The following is a 19434-nucleotide window of genomic DNA, read 5'->3' on the forward strand; positions in this document are numbered from 1 at the left end:
CCTTTGCCCGCAGTGTCTAAATGCGGCGCTCATGAATGTGCGGGACTGGCAGTTACCAGCTGCGAGTGGCGTGTTAGAAGTCAGAACGACCAGGGCTAACCAATTCGATCAATAACTAACTAATTAGTTAGCTAACTAATTTAAGTAACGATGAAATACGACTAGATAAGTGTAACGATTTGAGTGCCCGCTCAAGTTAAGTGTGCGGCGGGCCGGTTAAACGTTCACGTGAAACACATGCAGGTAAGTGTACCAGTGTAACGTAGGTATAGAAGCGGCCTGAGTGCACGCTATGGCTGGCTCTATATGTCTGTCTGTATGCGTAACATGAACGCCGCTCGCTCGTCCCAACCCGCCGCACCACGCTAAACTTGAGGGGGTATATATGTTGCGGCTCTACTCCTGCTTCAGGCACATTCGCACTTTCAATCTTAAAGTTTAGAATAAGAATTTGTTTAATGCGTAATAAAGAGATTTTAATCAAATTACTAATGTTATTTTACTCTAATTTCGTCGCACAGTATTTCCTCTGTTCATTTGCACAGGTTAATTTAACTCAACCACTTTGGTATACCTTGTAAAGAATGAAAAGATGGAACAAAACATAAAGCTTCTCTTGAATCGCCCTTTAGTTATTCCAAAGCGAGCCGGGAAATATCTGAGCCGCCAAACATCTCATATAAACCAAAGATAGAAACACTAGAAAAGATAACCCCTCCTTTGATTAAACCTTTTCGGTTAATCAAAGTTTACATACAATTCCACAATACCATAACCAATCTGAATTCTTTAGACCTGCATCGTGTTTATGCATCCTTCAAAACCTCCTGCTTTAACATTTCCAAATGTCATCACAAATCAAAAGTTTCTAATCATATTTGATATTTACATTCAAATATACTATAGTAATATATATTTTATTCTCAACTGTTAACTCAAAAGTCAGAAAATCTACAATCAAATGCGTAACCATGTTTTCGGGAGATGGTTACCTGGGAGCCCCATGTGGCGTAGAAGACTTGAGATCCCTCAGCGACGAGTTAAATGTCAAAGTGCTGGAACAGGTCAACAGCTCACAGCACCTGATCACAATGAACAAGTTCGAGCATGAGACCAACGAGTATTTGTTTAAAAAGTGTCTGCAGGAAAGGTAAGAAGATTGTAATTTTTGGTTAGGTTATGTTAGTCACGATATAATTAGGTACCGTAGTCAACAAATCGAGGGTTTCCTGGTCAAACCGGATAATTCGAAATAATTGACTGTTGAAAAAAGAACACAAATGTAGAAGTTTAAATTCGAAATTTTTATGAATTATTAGGATCGAGTTATTGAGTTTGACCGGAGAACCCTCGAAATTTGGTTCCCAAGCCATTATAGAACCGTGTTGTAATAATAAACGTCATTCGGTAAACATTATTATAGGAACTATACAATTTTCCGGGATAAAAACTATCCTACTTATATCCTTTCCTGGGACTCAAACTATCTGTATTCCGAATTTCATCTATATTGGTTCCCGGTTTAGACGTGGACAGGTAGCAAATAAATAAACAGCCTTACAAACTTTCGCATTTATAATAGATGATAGGTTCCATAGTGGCCCAAAATTCAAATTGGTTGACTGTACAGTCGCTATCAGATATTTCGAGACAGTCAAGGTGATCAAAAATATCGGAGCATGAACTCTAATGCCTTGAGAATAGATTGCATGTTCCGATATTTTTGACCACCTTGGCCGCTCTGAAATATTTGATGGCGACTGTACATTAGTGTACATACGTCACCAATCGCACACAAAAAGGAAAAGTTTCTAATTGAGAAAACGACCCTTAACTTCATTACAGCATTTACAGCATTTGAAATAGGTATGATAGGTAGGTACGAGTTTTTCGGTGAAGGAAACATCAGGAAGAACTTGCACATATCTGCGAAGCAGTTCAAAGATTTTCCTGAATAACACTGTCCCAAGCCTTCTCATTCTGATAGGAGGCCTGTGCGTATACGTGTATAGTCTAAAAAACATGATGTATAAATTATTAATTACACATTATTTTGATCCATTGATATGATACAATACGACGATTAAAAATGCGTGGTATAGGTACTTGATATAAGTAATATCCATGAGATCTTATAGTCTGTCAAAAAAGAGAAGAAATTAAAAAGTGGCAACACTGTAGTGTCCTCCCTTTTTGGTTTGACAGGGTTTGAAAGGGATGACACTACAGTGTTGCCACTTTTTAATTTCTTCTCTTTTTTGACAGACTATACACTTCGGAGCAATTTTCGGCTCCGTACGCCAAGCTACATTATAATATTTATTTACCCGTGCCCCGTGCGGTCGAAACGGCTGGCCCTTGGGGTGTTGAGGCCAAATCTTTGGTGTGGGAGCTGGGCCGCAGGCTGCGGGACAGGGATTGCGAATTTGCGACCCCAGCTCCGGGTCGTACCTGGTTCGGCAGATAGCGCTGGTCATACAGCGGGGAAACGCTGCTGGAATTATGGGCCCTTTTGAGCCGGGTACGACGCGGAACGGAGGTTTTTAATTTATTTAAACCCCTATTGCTCACCTTGTAATTTTTTTTTATCTGTGTATCTGTTTTCTGTATCGCTTACTATGTCTGGTGTACAATAAAGAGTCTTTGTATTGTATTGTATTGTATTATTTTTTATTTCATTTTTTAATTAGTTAATTTAATTTACCCGATATATAATACGTCCCTCAGCCTTTATTTTATTTATGTTTTCTTTCACCGAAAAGCACATAAATTCCAAATGAACTAATATATTCGAGCTCTTTAGAGACCAGGCTGCCACGGCTTTTTAGCCAAGCCGTTAGAGCTTGCATATCATTAGAATTTCAGACATAGAATCTTGGCGCTGGGTGCTAGAAGATCTCGCAAAGCGTTTAGAAGGCGCTATAACCGCGTTGCGTTACGAACAGAACGCGTTGCGGGTTGTGTTGCAACGCGTCGAGGAGGAGTTGCGAAGGCGGTCGAGGGAGGGCAGCCGCCCCGGAGCGATGACACCGCAGTCTGATAGTGTTGAAGAAGCTATCATGCAGGTATAAAATTTAAAATTATTGTAACATTATGTTTATCTCAGCCATTATCAATGTCTTGGATGTGGACATTTTCTCATTCACTTTTTCTTAACCCCCGACGCAAAAAGAGGAGTGTTAAATAAGTTTGATGCCAAGGTCAGTCTGTCTGTGTGTATTGTGGCATCGTGGCTCTCAAATGGATGGACTTATATTTTATGTGGTTTTTGAGAGTGAAAGCTACTTTCTTGGCGATGGTTGTTAGTTGCAATTGTTTCACTCGTTTTGAGATAAATTTACTTAAATTACAGTATCGGGGGTTTTTTAATCTAAGTTGATTAGGTTAGATTATTTCGTGGCTATGAAGGAAGTGACTCTGAGTATTATCATCATAATATATCCCAGCCTATACGAGTATATACCTATACGTACCTCTGATGGACCTCTCATATTGAGAGGTATTGTTAAGTATAGGTACAATTTCTTCATGTGATGCAGGAACATGGATTTCTTCGTGACCAGAAAAAGAAATTCGAGAAAATTATCAAGGAGCTAGATGAGCAGACAAATGTTCTCGAAAAGGTCCAGAAGAAAATAGAAAATGATGTTTTAATGAAACAGCAGACTATAGAAGTGGAAGAGAGTTGTGCTAGCATTGACCTTGAAACTAGAACTGCTACTGTCAAAGGCGAAAAAAATAAGAAAAAGTTAGTGCCTGTGTCACTAAATTACGATTCCAAGCTTGAATTTTACACACATTCTTTGTCTCTCGATATTGTTTGTTAGTTATCTATACCGATCTTTAATAACTATTTAGTGTGCATATTGAGAAAAGATAGGCTGTTTTTAACCCCCGACGCAAAAAGAGGGGAGTTATAACTTTAACCGCTATGTGTGTCTGTCTGTGTTTCTGTCTTTTTTTTATTTATGCGACTGGATGGCAAACGAGCAAGTGGGTCTCCTGATGGTAAGAGATCACAACCGCCCATAAACATCTGCAACACCAGGGGTATTGCAGATGCGTTGCCAACCTAGAGGCCTAAGATGGGATATCTCAAGTGTCAGTAATTTCACCGGCTGTCTTACTCTCCACGCCGAAACACAACAGTGCAAGCACTGCTGCTTCACGGCAGGATTAGCGAACAAGATTGTGGTAGCAATTCGGGCGGACCTTGCACAAGGTCCTACCACCTGCAACACCGTGTCTGTGGCACCGTAGCTCTTAAACGGGTGGACCGGTTTGAACGCGGTTTTTTATTTGAAATCAGGTTTTCTAGCGATGGTTCTTAGACAATAGACATGTAACGTTTATCATAATCGGTTTAGCCGTTTTTGCGATATGCCAGATAGTGCCAAAGTCAGGGGTTTTTCAACTTTTTGTTAGTTAGGTTATTAACCTATGAAAAATAGGTGGTTCCCGAGAGATTAACAAATTCCAAGAAGACGTAGAAAAAAGTTGGCAGAGCGTAAAAGAATGGATGATAAATTTTTCTTCACCATATTCTAACTCTTAAACGAATGGTCACGACTGCTCATCACAGCTAAGAATTGGCAACGAATCTTTATATATGACTGGGAAAATATTGTGGTGTTTTGGCCTCGCCTGCCATGCCACAGAGCTAGAGTCTAGGGTTCGTAGTTTGTAGTTATTAGTAATATACAGAACTATTGCTCACTCTCGCATCAGGTTCCTTAGCCACCTTTACGACAGCCATGGGAAGCCATGGGTCCGGCTTATTCTAGAATCGCGTACGGCATGATTACCTCTTCATTGTTTATTTGCAGGACTTATTCGCCTTTGACACGCTGGGAGAACCGATGTCTTGCATTGAAAAGGAAGGGGTTATCTGCCCTGACTGATGCTATGCTTATTAGACAACAAGTATGTATATGTTAGATAATCTATTGTGTACAGCTGGCTGTTGTGTAAGTATAGGCTTCCCCACAAATTTGATTGCATGAGGGAGAACTGAGTCCGCATTACCTAACGCATCTGACACTCACGATCACAATCAAATGACTGTTTTCGCATACAAAAACTGTCGTTTATTGCAATCGCGAGCGTCAGAGTCAGAAACGTTAGACAACACGGCCTCTGATCGCAGTTTAAAACATGGCACTATCGTTTGAATGTAATTAAAGCGCGCCTATTCTAGGTACTGGTTATGTTATTAAGACGGACTGGCTAGTGTGTATTAGCCATTGATATTATCTCCATTATGAGTGTTTTCTAAGATTGTTTTTCTTGGCTTAGTTCATGACCACGGCTTCGCCTTCAGGGAAGATTTAAAAAAGGCAATTTGGAAAAGCTCATTCACGGTGCACAAAGTTGTCATTTCAACTGTCTTGCTTTAGTGGCTTTAGCTTTACGACGTCAGTGACGTTAGCATTGTGTAAAGTAGGTATAAATAAATAAGATTCTAATCTTTATTTGTCTTCTCTACCTATACGGTGCCAGAAATATTGTACGGACTGTTTTATAATGCAGAGTTGCTTAGTTACGGATTTAGAAATAATTGATCATCTACGATATTTACCAAAACTCGTATGATATTTCTCGTACAGTGAACGTTATAAATAAGTGATCACTTTTGTACCTTGTCGTTTTCAGTTGGTAACTACACAATTTCGTGTGGCTTATCAAACATGATGTTAAAATGACAAGGTACTGTTGTAACATCAAATCATAAGAGAGTTTCAGAACGTATAATGTGTATTGATAGGTTTTTGAACAACCAATAAATATAGATAATAAACATGTCTACCGTTGTTTCATTAAAACATGGCGCAGTCGAAAAAAACTAAGAAAATAAAAGTATAAACGGTGATAAAGTTAAAATAAAACACAAAAATGGATAGTGCAGCAAAGGTGCCACCTAATTTTGATCTGCAAAACAGGAATGCAGCCAACGAATGGCAGATATGGAAGACGATGCTTGAAGATTACATCATCGTGTCGGGCCGCGAGGAGGCAAAAGATAAAACAAAAAAGGCAATTCTGAGAAATGTAATAGGACCTGAGGCAGTAAAAATAATAGCTACCATACCCGGGAGTGAGAAAAAAACTTACGAAGAAACGCTGCAGGCTATCGAAGATTTTGTAAGACCAAGAAAAAATGATGTCTTTCAAAGATACCTATTCAATCAAAGAACACAACAAAAAGACGAACCTTTTGAAAACTTCCTCACCACGTGCAGACAGTTAATAAATACATGCAATTATAAAAAAAGTGACAACATTGAAGATGACTTACTGCGAGACAAAATAGTCCATGGAATTAAAGACAAAGGAACTCAAGAAACCTTGCTTCGCATTGAAGACTTAACATTGGAAAAGGCAGCAGCAGTTTGTAGAGCCAGCGAACAAAGTCGCGAGCAAGTTGCCCAAATAAATCAGGAGCCGGAAATACACAGAGTTCAATACCACAACAAACAAAAGTCAGTGAAAAAATTATTTAACTGTCGACGTTGCCAGACAAAACATGGGCCAAGAGAATGCCCCGCTTATGGCAAACAATGCTCACTGTGTGGAGCCATGAACCATTTTTCCAAATCTTGCTATACTAAAAACAGGAAAATTAATACCGTTGAGCAACAAGACCACAGCGACAGTGACAGCTCTATCATGTGCAATATGGTGAAAGGCATCTATGTCATTAATAATGAATGGACAGAAAAAATAGAAATTGAGGGGCAGAAAATCACATGCCGCCTTGACACTGGGGCAGATGTCAGCATCATACCAAGACAAATGTACAAGAAACTGAGGATTGCATCAGTTATTAGGCCGATCCCAACAAATACATGTCTAGAGGGATTTGATGGATCAAAAGTGAAACCCGATGGGTGCATAAGCCTGTTATGCCAGTACAAGGACAAAAATGCATACCTAGATTTCATGGTTGTCAACTGTAAAACAATGTTGTTAGGCAGTGAAGGGTGCACCAAGCTGGGATTAATTAAAAGAATACATAATGTACAGAAGGAAACCACTGACAAGGAAGAAGAAGAGAAGAAAGCATTCATAAACCTACACAGTGAAGTCTTTTCGGGATCAGGGAAATTTCAAAAACCAGTGGATATACCTACAAGGGAAATAACAAACATCATTTGTCACCCATCAACCAAAATTCCCATAACATTACAAGAGCCACTAAAACAAGAACTCAAAAGGTTAGAAGAAAGAAATGCTATTATGAAAGTAGACACTCTAAGTGATAAGGCATGTGTAAACCGAGTGGTGTTAGTAGAAAAGCCAAACAAAAAAATAAGGTTGTGTCTGGATCCACATGACTTAAATCAATATATCATTAGAAAACCAAAACACATGCCAACACTGGATGAAGTAACAGCAAAATTAAACAAAATGAACTGGTTTACGGTACTTGACTTGAAAGAAGGGTTTCACCACTGCCCACTAACAGAAGAGGCGTCATGGAAATGCTGTTTTGCTACTCCATTTGGGGTATACAGATACCTAGTCCTACCATATGGGCTCACAAATGCACCTGAAGTTTTTCAAGAAGAGGTGGAAAATCTATTTGGAAACATAAAAAATGTCCTCATCTGGTTCGACGACTTGCTAATTACGGGGGAAAGTAAGGAAGAACATGACCATGTACTGAAAGAGGTGATGAAAAGAGCAAAAGAAGTGAAAGCAGTCTTCAACAGAGAAAAAATCCAGTTTAGGAAAAAAGAAGTAAAATACATTGGGCAGGTCTTTGGAGGTGGAACAGTCAAGATGGACCCTGAGAGAGTAGAAGCCCTGCGCAGTCTCAAGAGCCCAGAAAATAAAGAAGACCTCCAAAGGATCCTCGGGTCATTCAACTATGTGAGAAGGTATGTACCTTACATGTCAGAGTTATTGTCACCCTTATACAAATTGCTAAAAAAAAGATGTAGAGTTTCAGTGGACAAATTTACATGAAAATTCATTTACAAAATTGAAAGAGGCAATATCGAAAGCCCCAGCTCTTATTACGTTTGACCCTAATTTTAAAACTATTTTACAGTGTGATGCTTCAAAAAGTGGCCTAGGATGTTGCCTGATTCAAAATGACAAGTTGGTGGCCTGCGCGTCACGAGCCATGAATGATGCTGAACTAAACTACAGCCAGTCTGAAAAAGAAATGTTAGCAATCTACTTTGGTACGCAAAAGTTTTATAAATACATATATGGCCTTGAAATAGAAGTACATACAGACCATAAACCACTATTGTCTGTAATGGTTAAACAAATAAACAAAATAGGTTCAGTAAGATTACAAAGAATAAGATTAAAATTGTTAAAATATAATTTAAATTTAATCTATGTGCCTGGTAAAAAGTTAATTTTTGCAGATATGCTATCGAGAAATTACTTAAATAAAACAGAATATTATTTAGGGTTAACAGACATGGTACACTTAGTGTCAAAATACTTACCTATGAGCGCTGAGAAAAAACAATTGTTTAAAAAAAGTACCACTGAAGATGACACATTAAAACAGTTATGTGAATTTTACTATATGGGTTGGCCAACTGTTAATAAATTGCCACCAGAAATCAAAATATATTATCCATTAATCGACAGACTTTATGTAGAAGACGGAATCTTATTTATGGATAGCAAAATAGTAGTACCAAAATCACTAAGACCATATGTATTACAGCTAATTCATAAAGGGCATGTTGGCACATCCAAATGCATAATGAAAGCCAGAAAGTTATTCTATTGGCCTGGTATAACAAATGACATTATTAATTATGTAAAATCATGTAAAACCTGTGAAAAGTACATGCCACAAAACTGCAGGGAACCCATGTTACCACACAAACTACCTAAGTTGAGATTTGACAAAGTTGGTATGGATATCTTAGACTTTGGGGGCAAATACTTTTTAATTATAATAGACTATTTCTCACACTGGCTTGAGATTGTACCAATTGCAGACAAAAGTTCTAAATCTGTCATAAATGGAATGCAAGAAGTGTTTTGCAGATTCGGATTTCCGTCATACATAGTTTCTGATAATGTACCATTTTCTTCACATGAATGTCATCAGTACTATAAGAAAAAAGAAATAACTTTAATCACAAGTACCCCATACCATCATAAAAGCAATGGCATGGCAGAAAAAGCAGTGGGTATAAGCAGGAAAATACTAGAAAAATCTGCTGATACTCATGATGATTTTAGGGACAATTTGTTCCACTATAATAATTCTCCTTTAACAAGGATTAACATTACTCCAGCTCAAATATTGCAAAGTAGAAACCTAAGATGTGAAATACCTACCCCAATTAATTATTTGCAGCCAAAAATACAAACCAATGTGTACAAAAAATTAAAGTTAAACCAGTCTGTAACTAAAGCTTTGTATGACAGGCATGCAAATAGGAAGGAAGTGTTTTTTAGGGAAGGAGAAAATATTGTAACCCGAACCGATAAGGATAGAACCTGGGAAAAGGCTACTATAATTAAAAAAGCAAATGAGCCCAGATCTTATTGGATAGAATTAAATGGAAAATTGTTAAGAAGAACATCAGGTCAATTAAGAAAGTCATACACTAAGCACAAGCCTTTTGAACGGTCATTATCACCAGAGATGTATGATCGTGTCTATGAACCTGTAGTGAACCACACTCTACCTCCTGACAATAAGGTAGTACGCTCCCCGGATACTAATATAACTAGAACAAGAAGTGGTAGAACTGTTCGACCACCTCAAAGGTTAGATTTGTAGTAAGCTGCTAAAGTGTACTTTCATAGGAAAACTATTTAAAGGGGAAGGTGTTGTAACATCAAATCATAAGAGAGTTTCAGAACGTATAATGTGTATTGATAGGTTTTTGAACAACCAATAAATATAGATAATAAACATGTCTACCGTTGTTTCATTAAAACAGGTACAAAAGTGATTACTTATTTATGACGTTGCCTGTACCGTATAAATAAATTGCCAACGTTTTGAATTTATCGGGGGTTTCGAGGTCCGAGGTGCAAGATCGCAGCTTTCACTGGCAGCGCAGGCGCACGCGACTCAAGTGGACACTGCCTTGAGAAGGAGACAGCACGTCAATAAGAGCAAGCTGCAGGAGCTGAAGTGGCAGAGAGAGGAGGTAAGCACCAGTCATGGAGAATACCGATGCGTTTAGCAGGATTCCGATGCCCTTGATGATGATGATCCGATCGATTTCGGCCATGAGGACCACTTCGACTTCTAATTAATCGGAAGTGCCGGATATATTAAGGTGCGCAAGCGTTCGCGCAGATATGATATGTCTGACCGCTGGCAACTATACGCTCTCTACTATCGCTCTAGGCCATTCACCATGCCTAGCTGAATCGCCGAACCTGCCAAGCTTCTTTTCATATCTGCGTGAGGTAGTCTTCCTCGCCGAATCAGACTTTTTATGCTGCGTGGGAGGGGACCGCTCACTCACAAACAGTCGCCACAAGCTGCCTGCGATGACTAACTGCACTGTGCTAAAGACCGATTCGGAGGAGACAATACGTCAAGAATAGGTATCAAGCTTCGAGAGCTGAAATGGCAGAGAGGTAAGGTGATAAACAGCAGTGAAGAATTCCGATGCCCTTAGCAAAACTGCTAAAGACAATTCATCTTCTTCACATCTTCATCTCACTCACGCTTCTCATCAAAAGGACGTTAGTGCTTGGCCATAGCATTCTTAGCTCATAAAGTTTTGCTGGTAAAGTTTTTCACGTTGTAAGTATTTATTTGTAACCAACGAAAAAAACGAAGGAGGTTCTCAAGTCGTGACCACGCATAACTTTTTACGGAGTAGTCCGATTTTGATAATTCATTTTTTAATGGAAAGTGTATATTACCCCGAAGTTGGTTCCATATCAATTTGGAAAAAAATGTAACCCTAAGGATAGGAAAACAAGGGATGATTATTGTTCACTCACTGATTGTAATGTATGACCACACATAACTTTCTGCAGAGTACTTAGGTCCGATTTTGATAATTCTTTTTTTATTGGATAGGGAATACCGAAGTTGGTCCCATGTAAATTTGAAAAAAAAAAAGTAGATTAGGTTAAATAAAAAACGTTTATTATTTTTGACTTTTCAGTTTTATCGGCAGTTAAATTTTTTGTTACAAAGCTTTTAGTAACGGCTATGGAACCTTACACTGAGCATGGTCTGACATACACGGCTGGTTTTAATTTAAAATGTAATTTTACGCATAAAATCCTACGAAAATCTAAAAAGGCAAGTAGAAATAGTTAGAAGGCGTTTTATACCAATCAGTTAGAAAAAAATCACACGCGCCTATAGGTACATAGGTACTTTGTTTAGAGCAATTTCCATCTTTCATTTGTTTCTTTTCACAGGCTGTACGAGACTACAATTCTTTAGCCGAAGAACTGATGACCTCTGAAAAAAATACCGTAGAAACCATGGAAAAGATACGTCTTATGGAAGCCCGACTAGCAGATCGCAAACAACGGCCAGCTAAGGAGTTCACTAAAGACGACGTCGATAGAAAACTGAGAGATGAGCTTAATAGGCTGAAGCAGTATTTGAAGTACTTAAGGAATAACATTGAGAGAATTACGTAAGAATATTCTATAGTTTTGACTAGAAATAGAAATTGTGATTTGTCTTCGTGTAAGTACAGTTACCTATAATTGCTTAGAGTAGGTACCTATACTTAGCCAGGCGCTTCCTCTGCATTGTCCGTGTTAATAGGTACCTAAGCATAATATTATTATATAGGTAGGTAAGTACCAAACTAGAACTAGGTAGGTAAGTACACACACTACCTACGCTACAAATTGTCGTAACCAAAAAATCTACAGTGTTTCCGGCTGTCTTAGAAGCTTGAAATTACCTATATGAAGGTAGATATTATACTTAGCACAAAAAATGACTAAAGTCTGAAAATTTCAATTTTTATAGCCTTGTGTATATCTGTAACGTAAAAATCCAAAATTACCCCACACTGCGTGCGCACTACATTTTGCTTAGACCTCTAGCTGCTAACACTGGATACTTACTCAATGATACATATACCTTCGGAACTCTTGATGTGCGAGCCCGGCTCGCATTTGGCCGGTTTTTTTTACAAGCTTTTATTTAGTTTCACCGGTCCCGTTGTCTGTCTGTCTGTCTGTAATCAAATCTTGAAAGTTAAATTCGACCAACTTCCAGAAGTTTGATTGACTTGAAATTTGGTATACCTACTTATGTAACTTGCGTGACATGATAAAATTATCTGGTAGTAACATCCTGGTAGTCCAGCCAGGATCGTCTCCACAGGAAGGAACTCTTGAACAGTTAATGGCATCGAATTGAAATTTGATCTGCAAATATAGTGTAGGACAATACAAAAAAGTACAGTCACACAGTCAGCAAAAAAAAGCTTGTATTAATTTTTTTTTTACCAAAAACTAATTCACGATTAAATGAATAGTGATATGTCATAAAATTATTGCTTTTATTTATTCTGTAAATAGCATGATTTTCCTAAACATTATGACTCTATAAATAAACAGTTTGATAAAATAATCAACTTCTCATGAGACATAAAGGAACTGAAGGCTACTACGAAATTCCAAAATCGAATTTCGTATTGTACCGTCCCTCTCACTCTCGTATTAAATAATATTAGCGTTAGCGAGACCGCAAGATACCTACGTAGTTCGAATTTTGCACTTCGTAATATAGGGCCTGTAAACTGAACTTAACTTACCCTCTGGAAGTAGGAAGTATATTCACGGGATTATAGTAAAAACTTCTAACAATGTTGAGGGTAGTTTGTAAACTTTTAATCAAATTTGCAAGACCAGCCTAAATAAAGCACGTGACTGAACACCGGAACTCCCTTTTTAGGGTTCCGTAACCAAAAAGGCAAAAACGGAACCCTTATAGTTTCGCCATGTCTGTCTGTCTGTCTGTCTGTCTGTCTGTCCGTCCGTCCGCGGCTTTGTTCAGGGACTATTAATGCTAGGAAGCTGTAATATTGCAAGAATATATATGTAAGCTATGCCGACAAAATGGTACAATAAAAAATTCAAAAATATTTTTTTAGTGTACCTACCTCCCATAGACGTAAAGTGTGTGTGATTTTTTTTTCTTATCCAACCTTGTAGCGTGGGCTATCGTTGGATAGTTTTTTAAAACCATTAGGGGTTTGCTAAAACAATTTTTCGATTTAGTGATTTGTTTGCATAATATTCAACTTCAAAGGGCAAATTTTCATTAAAAACGAGCGTATAAAAAAATCTAAACCGGTGGGTGGAAAAATTTGAAAAAATTCAGGATGGTATTACTACCATCCTGAGTATAGTTTTCTTGAGAATTATTAGTAGTTTGAGACGATAGCAGCCTAAGGTATAAAATATGCCTAAACTTGGAATATTCCGTACAAAATAGGAAATCCTTAGAAAAATATTAAGTACTTAACTTTTACGCCATAGCTACGGAACCCTATTTCGGGCGTGTCTGACACGCTCTTGGCCGGTTTTTAAGTTATAAAGTACAAAGCAAAGTATGGCGACCTTTCGTTTCCGGTTTAGAGTTTTAGTAGGTACGGCCGCCATCAGATATTAAATTTCGGAGCGGTCAAGGTGTCGCCAATAAACGTCATAGTTTGGCGAAATTAGTTATGTAAATAAAATTATGTACCTTTTTTTGAGAATAAATAAAAAAAAAAAAAAAAAAAAACTATCGATACATGAACTCTAATACCTTAATGGAGGAGCTGTGGTGGCCTAGTGGTTTGACCTATCGCCTCTCAAGCAGAGGGTCGTGGGTTCAAACCCCGGCTCGCACCTCTGAGTTTTTCGAAATTCATGTGCGGAATTACATTTGAAATTTACCACGAGCTTTGCGGTGAAGGGATACATCGTGAGGAAACCTGCGCAAACCTGCGAAGCAATTCAATGGTGCGTGTGAAGTTCCCAATCCGCACTACGGCCCAAGCCCTCTTGTTATGGGAGGAGGCCTGTGCCCAGTAGTGATGAATACCTTAATAAAAGAGTGCGTGTGCCGATATTTTTGTCCACCTTGGCCGCTCCGAAATATCTGATGGCGACTGTACCTATCTGTGAGAGACGAGAGATTCATGAGAAACGGGCATGCAAGGAATCAAATGCAGGCACTTAGATACTACCGATTCGTTAGGGTTAGAAAAAAGTTGAATATCTCGAAAACGGCTGAACCGATTTTGGTAAAACATATCTAAGAACCATCGCTAGAAAACCTGTTTTCAAATAAAAAAACGCATTCAAATCGATTCACTCGTTTAAGAGCTACGGTGCCACGTAACTCCTTGAACAAAATGTTATATTTGGTATTATACCTAATACCATCCATGAAGATGCGTGATTCTGTCAAAATTATACATTAATGAAACTGTAATAAGAACCACGGCACGCGTCATCGTGAATTACTCTACCTATAACACCTTAACACTTACTCTTCATTAACAACATCAAAACCTTTTCCAGTTCTTTGCAGTCGGAGCTAACAGCGTCTGTTGCAAAAATTAACTGCGTGGAAGAAGATATATCCCAAGTGGCAAGATTAGACGAAGACAGGATCCAGGGTAGAGACATCGAATCAGATCCTGTTCAAGCAAGCTTTGTTTCAAAGACTGACTCCGATTCGATAAAGTCTAACTCTAAAAGTAGAGCTCCATCGAACATCCCATTAAGTACTATAAGGGAAGATGAAGAAGATGAGATAGATGACTATCCGTTCGATTTTTGACTGTTTTAGAGGGTAGAAATTAAATTAACATCTCTCCTAATGAACCTCCACCAGCGACCCTAAAGGTCTCATTACACTTATGAATGAAGCCGCAGGCAAAGGCTAGTATGAAATAATTGAGTGTCTACTTTGATATCAGATTACAGAACGTACCTACCTACCTACCTAGGTGTTTGCTATATGTAAGATTTGGAGATAGCATATTCATAGTATATAATTATTATAATTCTAGGTACTATTTAATTTATATAACTATAGCTTTTACAAATAAAAGTATTCTTGGTATTTTAAAGGATTTTATTTAACAAACATGCTTCCAAATTATGAATAGATAGGTACTTATGAAATAGGTATAGATAAAACGGCACATATATTAAATGTATAACTAATATTCATTGAAACTAGTGCTATGCAGGGAAATATTTTGCAAACAATGTAAATTGATTTACATACCTAAAAAGTCGTTAATTGCATGCATTAATTAAAAAATATAACAGTTCGGTTAGATTTAGAGGCTGTTTCACCACCGATTGATTAATTTTATTTGATGGATAAATGTAATGCAGTCTCCGTCTATTCGACCAAAACAAACAGAGATGGCATCACATTTATCTGTCAAATAAATTTAATCAATGGATGGCGAAACAGGGGTTAATGATTAGACTTATTTGCTACAGGATGAAGACCATGATTTAATTGTAGTTAACCTTTAACCTGTCCTCTCCCAAAGGCACAAATTTGTGCCCAAAATCCTTCGATCCTGTTATCCTGGGAAATGACAGATTAATGGACTCTTTAGTCGTAGTAAAGTTGCGGTGGTAGCTGTGATAGGCTAGTGGTTTGACCTACAGCCTCTTAAGCAGGTCGTGGGTTCGAGCCCGAATCATCCCGCACTCATACTTCCAAGTTTTTCATAATTTATGAGCGAAATTACATTTGAACTTTTCCACGAACTTTACGGCGAAGAAAAACAACTGAGGAAACCTGCACACACCTACGAATAAATTCAAAGTAGTTTGTGAAGCTCCCAATCCGTACAGAATCCGTACGAAATTCAAAAATCTATCTAAGTTCGTGTCGTACCGTCCTTTTCACTCTCGTATTAAATAAGTGTCAGCGGGACGGCAAGATACGAAGTTCGAATTTTTCACTTCGTAGTGGGCCCTTTGAGTATTTATCTAGAATTCTAAAATTCTAGATAAATACTCAAAGAGTGGGCCTGACCCCGCGTGAGAACTATGGCTCAAGCCATCTCTCTCAACTTTCAAATCATCTATTTTTTTTACATTCATAAGTGCTTGTTGTTCGATACAGCGCCATCTATAGTTCATCTGCTGAACTAGATAGCTTGCTAATTAATCAAAATGATCGATGCCCGTTAACATTCATGTACCTCAGCAGTTACAAAATAAAACACAAAATGTGGTGGCGCTAGTATCGCGCATCAATATAAATAAGGTTTTAAGTTTGTTTGTGACTGTTCCATTGCAATCGGCTTCGGAGTAAAAAGTTCAAAAACCAACCGGTCTCTCATTTCGGGCACCCAACTTTACACTTGTTATAGCCTAAATTAAACAAAGATATTTTGACTTTCTGAACAGGCCCAAAATTCCAACTTCGTATCTTGCCGCCCGGGGACGGTAAGATTCGAACTTCGATTTTCGAATTTCGTAGTAGCCTCTCAGGCGCTGCAGTTGAGAATTACTTCCAGATTTATTTTGTAGCAAAAGAAGAAATAGAAGATAGGTTACATCCGTAACAAATATGTCTAATATTACAGATATTTGTAAGTAGGTAATCAAATATTTTGCAAATTTACAATCGGTCTATAGTACCTATTTCTAATCGTTATTAACATATTAAACCTTTTCAACGCCGACGACGAATATGTCCGCAACAATAGTTCAAAATGTCTATAGATTTATATTTCTTTTTAATATAGGTAATAAATACCGGGATTGTAAGGCTGCGTTTCCACTAGAGATGTGAGACAATGTGATGCGAGGAATGTGTTTCTACCAGAGCTGTGCTAAACAGGTAGGTACGAGCACAGGTAAATATGAAGTTTCTAATGGTCCTCGCAACACATCCTCGCACATCTCCGGTGCAAAGCCTAAAGGTGGCCTTCTTAGCGGAGGTAGTGGTGAAAGCGGGTTTAAATTGGCCAGACCTAATAAAAGGTTTAATTAAATGTTGACGTTGAAAAGGTTACGAGCGGAATTGTCGTCTCTTTGAGTATAACATTCATTGAAAAAAATATATTAATTAATGTTATTTGTCATTTTTTATATATCCAAGTACTTCAATGCCTTAAGCTCTCTTAATCTAAAAGACAATTTTTCGTCATAAAAACTGGTGGACCAAAATTTCCCAAAGCAAGTTATTCAGTTAATTTAATCTTTACATTTCAATAAATTAGAGTCGTAATCAGTAGGACCATATAATTCAAAAAGATAACTATGAACCTTATTTAATGTCAACTTCATACATTTTTGAATGAAACAGTTTAAAATGTACCTAATAAGTGGGATTAGTTAACTATTTATGAATATGTCAGGAATAAGAATTTAATTTCTATAATCTATTTTCTATGAAGATCACAAGTTTTTTGTCTATTCAACAGTAGAAACAACTATTCAGTTACAAAAATACACAATGGATATTTATATGACTTATACATTGTACAATCAAATTGTGTACCACAATGGAACTTTCACAAATCTTATGAAGATTTCTTTGGTAAATGTCTGGAGTGTCGACACAACATTCACAGCATTGAAGCTCCATCTTGTTACGTGATTCAATTTGAGTGCATCGCTATCTCACATAATTATATTATATGTACAATTGCACTTCTTACAGTTACAGACAGCAGTTGAAAATCTTTAAAATCTCAGGAAAATAGCAATATGAATGATAACTTTCTGTTTCACTAAATCTTGTTGTTGTTTCTTTAAAAAAATATGGCTCTGTCCATTGGAGGACAATTTTGCCAGTGTCTAGTAGTTTATGCCGTTGTATGGTAAAAAAAATCTAGAAAACGGAATATGAGAGGTAATTGTGGATGAACGATGACAGCGCAAATCCTCACTAAATCTTATTATGTAAAAAAAGTTTAACCTTTTAAATAGGTTTTATTACTAAATAAATAACCAAATATAATAACGAAGACATGTAGTGAAAACAGGAAAGATAAATCACAAAATGGAAAGATGAATGGAAGTCCAAACAGGAGGATTACATATGACAGATGCCAATATAGGGTATAGAGGCCTGTGCCAAAAGGCAGACTGAAATTAAGTTTTTTTTTCTTTAATGCAGTGTAAATTAACTCTATTAAAAATTAATGTCTTATTATATATTATAAGGTAGAGGCGATTTAGCGACCACTTGCATTGAGTTGCAAACTGAACCTTATTAATATCATAATACGTCACAATTTCCATTGTAATTATTGAACATACAACTAGACTTAAAAATATTCTTTGTCAGGTATGTATTCAATAGCTGCTTTTGATTCTGTGGTAGTATGCTCCAATAAATGGGGCCTTTTTAAGGGTTAATTATTATAATTACTATCAGAATGAAACAGTATGTGTAAGTTAATTTTCATATTGTTACTTGACCAGAATTTATATTCAAATAACGGAACTTCTGTTACTAAAATAATCATGAGGGTAGGTGGATATTTCAAGAACAAATTCTAGGTAAATTTTAGCATAACTTGTTCCTTTTCCTTATAAATAGTTATGAGTGTTTGGAGAGCTAAATGAAAAATGACAAGCATGGTAATAACACAACCAAAATTAGCTAAATTGCTCTAAATGTGAATCGCTATACACATGTTCTTCGAGCTTTGCCTTGTTGCAAGGAATTTGTATTTGGCATTTGTTGCAAAATGCATGCATCTCATGTTCATTTGCCAGATAATCATCTAAGGAGACATCTTGTTCGTCAATGAGATCTAGAAGATCAGTAAACCATAACTGGTGAATTTCATCATAGGTATGATCTCGGATTTCTCGGACCGTGTTTTCTACATACGTATTACAAAGTTTGCACCATACCTCATAATCGTTGTCCACTCTGAACATACCGTTCTGAGGCTTTAGTCTCTCAATGACGTTAGTTTCGTGGTCGACTTGTTCCACATGGTTCTGTATATTATCAAAAGAGAAGTCGAAAGATATGTTGCACACTTCACAGGATATATAATCGCTCTCGTAGGCTAGGTAAAGGTCAGAATTGATGAAATCGTCTTCTTTATAATCGAACAACGCATCTACATATGAAGAGTGGAAGTCTACATGTTCAATAAGCGATTCGTTCTCCATCAGCTCCATGCTGCAAATTCTGCAATGTAGCACGCCATTATCTTCTTTTATACCTTCCTGAGTCATTAAAGAGATGTTTTCTTTATGTTTAGAGCCGTTCGTATGTTGCTCGATACATTTTTTCGCCTTCGGTATGTGTACGCCGCAAAATATACAACGAACACGAGTCTTCGAGCTTGCGACAATCCCATAAAGTAAATCAGTTTTCATCTTAAGGTTTCACGTAAGCTTGGCTAGATAATAGTTACAAATGTACTTGAAATTTCGCACTTTCTAGCAAATATTTTTGTCAGACAGATATGTAATCTTTTTTTTTTTTTGAGGTTATGGCTTGGT

The 19434-nt window shown here is 37.4% G+C and overlaps 2 protein-coding genes across 3 annotated transcripts; one reads left to right on the top strand and one right to left on the bottom strand.

Moving 5' to 3' along the window:
* The first annotated feature begins 836 nt into the window (after positions 1-836).
* LOC141435766 (tektin-2-like) lies at positions 837-15042 on the top strand. Of its 2 annotated transcripts, none has more exons than XM_074098577.1 (7): positions 837-1150; positions 2858-3065; positions 3540-3748; positions 4827-4923; positions 10014-10142; positions 11383-11606; positions 14503-15042. In XM_074098577.1, the coding sequence occupies exons 1-7, from the start codon at positions 972-974 to the stop codon at positions 14762-14764; spliced, it is 1308 nt and encodes a 435-aa protein (XP_073954678.1). In that variant the 5' UTR covers positions 837-971; the 3' UTR covers positions 14765-15042. The 2 variants fall into 2 exon arrangements, with proteins under 2 accessions (XP_073954678.1, XP_073954679.1); XM_074098578.1 differs by having other exon boundaries at positions 1025-1150; positions 2866-3065.
* An 82-nt stretch (positions 15043-15124) lies between these two features.
* Positions 15125-19419, bottom strand: LOC141435774 (uncharacterized). The gene has a single exon (XM_074098588.1). The coding sequence runs from the start codon at positions 19306-19308 to the stop codon at positions 18571-18573; it is 738 nt and encodes a 245-aa protein (XP_073954689.1). The 5' UTR covers positions 19309-19419; the 3' UTR covers positions 15125-18570.
* Positions 19420-19434: the final 15 nt, after the last annotated feature.

Source organism: Choristoneura fumiferana, chromosome 15 (assembly GCF_025370935.1).
Source record: "Choristoneura fumiferana chromosome 15, NRCan_CFum_1, whole genome shotgun sequence".
Taxonomy (NCBI): domain Eukaryota; kingdom Metazoa; phylum Arthropoda; class Insecta; order Lepidoptera; family Tortricidae; genus Choristoneura; species Choristoneura fumiferana.